The sequence below is a fragment of the Hylaeus anthracinus genome, unplaced genomic scaffold (genome assembly GCF_026225885.1).
Source record: "Hylaeus anthracinus isolate JK02 unplaced genomic scaffold, UHH_iyHylAnth1.0_haploid 10415, whole genome shotgun sequence".
NCBI lineage: Eukaryota > Metazoa > Arthropoda > Insecta > Hymenoptera > Colletidae > Hylaeus > Hylaeus anthracinus.
Window position 1 is genome coordinate 1 of NW_026533498.1, and position 5,559 is coordinate 5,559.

At 33.1% G+C, this 5,559-nt stretch overlaps 1 protein-coding gene across 1 annotated transcript in view; it reads right to left on the minus strand.

Moving 5' to 3' along the window:
* Window positions 1–554: 554 nt before the first annotated feature.
* The window catches only part of LOC128896505 (glucose transporter type 1-like), a 7,479-nt gene continuing 2,474 nt past the window's right edge, over window positions 555–5,559 (minus strand). Inside the window, exons 2-4 of the mRNA XM_054159877.1 lie at window positions 5,059–5,154; window positions 4,173–4,333; window positions 555–942 (exon numbers count right to left, since the gene is read on the minus strand). Coding sequence (XP_054015852.1) covers window positions 579–942; window positions 4,173–4,333; window positions 5,059–5,106 — 573 coding nt within the window. The 5' untranslated portion in view covers window positions 5,107–5,154 and the 3' untranslated portion in view covers window positions 555–578. The remainder of the gene's footprint in view (window positions 943–4,172; window positions 4,334–5,058; window positions 5,155–5,559) is intronic.

Below are 5,559 nucleotides of genomic sequence, written 5' to 3' on the forward strand. Positions count from 1 at the left end.
ATATATATACATAAGTCTCTATCATTTCCAACTGTTCTACTTAATTCTGCTCAAGCGGACCATGTACGTTAACGCGATTGAGTCTGCTTGATGGTTCCAAATAATAAAAATTGATTTTGTTCTATACATTATAAATGTAATTATAGCGTTAATTAGAAAAAACCAAATGTTTGAGGGAAACATATCCCTCTGGGGACGAGTTACAGGTGCCGCCACGATAAATAAACGAATTTGGGCAAAAATCTGACAGAACTCTTTTTTACACCTAATAGTATTGGGTTGTCTAGAAAGTTCGTGCCAATTTTTGAGAAAAATTCAAAGGCACATTTGAATTAACACGCGGCACATTTGATTTTTCCGGCCAAACTTTGTCAGCGTGTTCTACACGCAAAAGTAAAACAAAAATGTTATGAACATATGGTCTTATTAATGTTTTCAACCATTCCGATATATTCAGACCTGTATCAGCTACCAAAAATGGACATGGACTTTTCAGATAATCCAATACTACAGATACGATACTGTAGATACAACGATAATTAGGCAGTTAACATTTACTATGATGGCTACGTAGCCGTCTACCTTGGTGATTCAGGGCAAACTGGAAGCAGCAGTAACTGTAGAATGGCAGGGCAGATAGCTAGCCCTAAGAGAACTGGCCAACCCTCATTTGTTCCAAGGATTTGCTCGATGCCCAGCACCTGGGAGACCAGGAGACCCACCGTAACAGCGAGCTGGTTCACCGTGCCTAGGCCGCCTCTCAGGTTCAGTGGTGCTATCTCCGATATGTACATGGGAACCAACGAGGTGTTTAAGCCACAATTGACACCGATGATGAACCGTCCAAAGAACAACATTTCGTATGAGTGAGCAATCTTTGTACAACCCATCAGGCACGCCCCCACGATGCCCAGCACGTTGTTTAGCAGTAAGCCCCCCTTTCTGTGAGTGAACGAGAAAACATGAGCGATGTAATCGATTAAATGCTCGTTACCCACCAGCACGTCTCACGATTTAATATTCAAACATTACGCGCTACCAGGGCCGGATCAAGCTACGGGCTTTAGGGGCTACGGTACAGATACCTTAGCCAGAGGGTATCCATTGATTAATTTGAGCCAATTCGATGAATCGGGGCGTATGCATAATGCACTACGAGGCGGCTACTTATGACCTGCGGCTCGAACACTGACCCATGACACTATAACAATTTACTTATGACCTGAATGCAACGTCAAAAATATTGTTCGGTGGAATTGAGAAAGATTCGGTGGTACACAGTTTCGAAGTGAAAATAAACTACAACTAACTATTAATTTTCTACCATTTATTGTTTTATTCTTGGCTTCTTTAGTAACCTCATTCTTCAAATTCCTACTTTCACGGAAGACTTCGGTTTTAATATTGCAACTTTAACGAATTACTTCGGCTTAAATATTCCTGCTTGCGTAAGTAACTTCAACGTTAATACGTAGCAATGTTCTTGCTTTCATGAGAGATTTCAAAGGAGGGTGTTAAGAGAAATGCCCATTCTTGCCATCGCCTGGAAATGAAAAATTCATGCAGGATCTTTTAGAGTGTCTCCCAAGGAACAAAAAATATCGGTATCACTTTCCCGAGAAACGATGGGAAAGTTGTCAAAAATACGTTCAATGTATGAATGTGATGATAACGGAACTTATATTACGTATATTTACGTATATTTTACATTTCGTCGTCTTCTTCTTCGGATATCGAACCGTCTTCGAAATATTTAACGACTTTTTATACGTCCTGCGATTACTTCGACATTATATTGATATTTTTTAATGAATTTCAATTTATTAACTTGTTCAACTGTTAATGGTTTCCGAGTTTCCACTACAGAAAATCGAAAGTCATGATCCGCAAGGAAAATATCAAATATCCGGTTCAAAGTAACTTAATCGAGAGTATCGAAACGTCTTAAAAATGATTAATAAGAATCATGAATTGAAACTAATAAATCTTACTAACTAATAAATTAAGGTTAGTAATGGAACAAATTGGAAGTATATAATCATTGCTACATAGGATTAAATGAAAGTTGTCAAAGAAAAGATCAGAGAAAAGAGATATTGTAACTAAAATAATCAGATCTGTTTTCTTTTTTGGCTCTGGGATCTAACTCTTGTTTATATCGCAACCTCTCATTGTCGCGACGTATCGGGAATATGTTTATGGTGAGGATCAGTACCATCATACAATATTGATTTTAAAAAATACTAGATTGATGTGGAACTAATTAACGCCATTTTACCTCAAACGAAACTGCATTCACGACATTCAAATAGTTTAAAATCCTTTGCATATGTACTAATTGATAAAAGTAAAACCGCACTGGAAGCCATAATTGCACACTCATGAGGATGCAAAGTCGCAGTACGCGTTGTTGGTTGTTGTTCCCATGTACCCATGATTATATGGTACTTTGGATTTGCTCGATTTCAAGCTTCAATTCATCTGCCTGCTGAATTCCTTAATACTTATTTCGATGATGGTTCGATATCCGAAGTAGAAGACGACGAATTGTAGAATATACGTAAGTTTCGTTATCATCACATTCATACTTTGAACGTATGTTTGACAACTTTCCCATCGTTTCTCGGGAAAGTGATACCAACATTTTTTGTTCCTTGGGAGACACTCTAAATGATCCTGCATGAATTTTTCATTTCCAGGGGATGGCAAAAATGGGCATTTCTTAACACCCTCCTTTAATATTGCAACTTTTATGAATTATTTTAATTTGAATATTCCTGCTTGTACATGTAACTTCAACGTTAGTATTTCTACTTTCGTGAATAAATTCAATTTAAATATTCTTACTCGTATGAATGACTTTAACTTCAATATTCTTGCTTTCATAAGAGATTTCAAATTTTAATATTGCAACTTTTAGGAATTATTTTAATTGGAATATTCCTGCTTGTATAAGTATAATTTAGAAAGATTTGTTATTATTGTTTTGAAATGAGAATAAACCAAGACTAACCATCATTTTATTCCTTATTATTTTATTTCTAATTTCATTAACAATTTGGTCTTTCGAAATCCTATTTGTATGAATTACGTCTATTTCAATATTCCTGCTTTCGTGAAGAAATTGGATATTGCAATTTTAATGAACTACTTCAACTTAAATATTTCTACTTTCATGAATAATTTCAACCCTAATATCTTACTTTATGGATGGCTTCAACTTGAATGTTCCTGCTTTCACGAAGGAGTTCAAATTAAACATTTCTACTTTTATGAATTATTTCAACTTAAATGTAGTGCATAGTAAATGAACTTCTTTATTCGCTTATAATAGCATAGTACTGCGGATTTAGTCGTATTTAAAATATAACCGATTTGATTGGAGAGTTACAATTGAGTTATAATTATCGTGAAAATAAATTAAAATTGTTCTTGATCTTTTTCTTTCCTTTTGAAAATATTGCTAGGAGTTTCACTATACCTGTAGTCCAGGGTGTACAAAAACTTAATCCGGCACTGTGCGCTACCGATAATATCTGGCATACAAGCCTAGCTACACAGGTCATTCCACGCCAGATCGATCACTTTTGTACTCGATGTCAGTGATCTTGCTCAAATTGAACTGTGTTGCAGTCCATGTGAAAAAATAGGGGAAGTTTAGGTAGCCATTTTGTTGCTTTCGAAAATGTTTGAAAAATACGGACCCTAAAAGTTGACAGTATTCAGAATTTCTATGAAAAATACGTTCGCAAAAGAGTTCTTTCAACTCTACAACTATTAAAAAAATTAACATTAATTTCTTCTGCTTTAATCGTAAAGGATTGTCCTTTCTAATTTTCGATTTTATCTCTGAACTCGTTTGCGCGATGTAAAAATATTGTTAATAGTTTTAATATTTTTGTGTAGCTCAAATGATTTCGGACAAAGCAAAACAGTTAATAAGGATAATCCTGGGTGAATAAAATAAAGGAAAAGGAAAATTCGTACGCTTAACCTTTACAGAGATAAAAATTCTGTAAAAGCAGCAAAAATGATGATATTAGTTTCCTTTATTGTCAGATGAACTGTAACAGATTTCAATTTAAGAAAAATCTCTGATATCGAAGCTAAAAATGATCGATTTAGCTCAGATTGACCCACACGTAAACACAATGCAACGTTATCGTACAAACCTGCCAAATCTGTTGGCAATTATTCCTCCGCTAAAACCACCTAGCATACCACCAATCGCAAATATGCTTACGGCCACTGAATACAATTTCTTCACAGAGTCGTCGGAAATGTCTTCTCCATACCTGTCCTTGTAAACGTCTTTCATAAAATTTTCAATGTTCTGAAACAGACATTTGTGCGAATCAATATCTTTGAATTGAAAGAAACGCAGAATATAAATGGTGAAACACTTCGTGGATAAAGAATGATTCCTTTTAGTTAGTTAACGTTTACACAAAGTAGAGCACGTAGCAAATAAAATCAAAGCAAAAAGATTGCAAATCTATTTTTTTAACATTTTTTAATTTTATTAATAATTTTTAAGATATTCTACTTCAAAATGGAAAATAGTCTTACTAAATAGACATGAAATCTTTTTGCTTTAATTTAAATTTTTTATACCTAAACAATATTTTGAAGTAACCAATTTCTGTTCAAATGTTGTATGATTTTCAATACACATAAGTGTAATCCAGATTAGTATCGTATTATTATACATAATAAAATTGTAATATAATTAACCTGCGATGTAACAGTACATAATAACAATATAATAATAATAATAACATGTAATACAATTATAAGTTTTAAAGAAATTCACTGTGACCAAATTTTTTAATAAAGTTTATGTTGGAAAGCAAAATATATCAATTAAAATATCAAGTGAAATTAAATTTCCTTTAATTTAAGAAGAAATTTAAAAGAAATAAATAGATGTAAGGCCTTTCATTACACAGTGACTGAACTATGTCATTTGTTAATTATACATTCATTTGTTAATGAGGATACAATTAAACACTGAATATTAAGAATTTATTTTCAAAAAAAAAAAAGAAAGAAACGTACCACTTCCGGCGCATTAATAACTCCAGTGTTGTATCCAAACTGCAACATTCCTAAGACTGCTGCCAGTATTGCATACGACAGGAAAAGTGTTAGCCCCTGAAAGCATCACGTGTATTGCTGAGTATCGATTCAAAATTTAACAACACTAACATGTGTCAAAAACAACTTTTAATCAAAACTAATAACATAGTAGCTGTTTCAAATAAAATAATTAATACATTCATTTTTAACTAAATATAAATGATGTAACATGCGAATAAGATCGATGAAGGGTGAAATAAAACACCAAAAAATGTCATAATAGTTTATTATGGTGTCTCTTGTCGATTTACTATAAAATCATATGCTATAACGAATGATAATCGTGCAGAGATACAACCAGATGCATAACGTAAACTATCAAATTAGAATAACTGTAACACAGCAAACGCAACAAACTAAATACAATTATAGCATAATAATAATAATAATAATAATAATAATAATAATAATAATAATAAT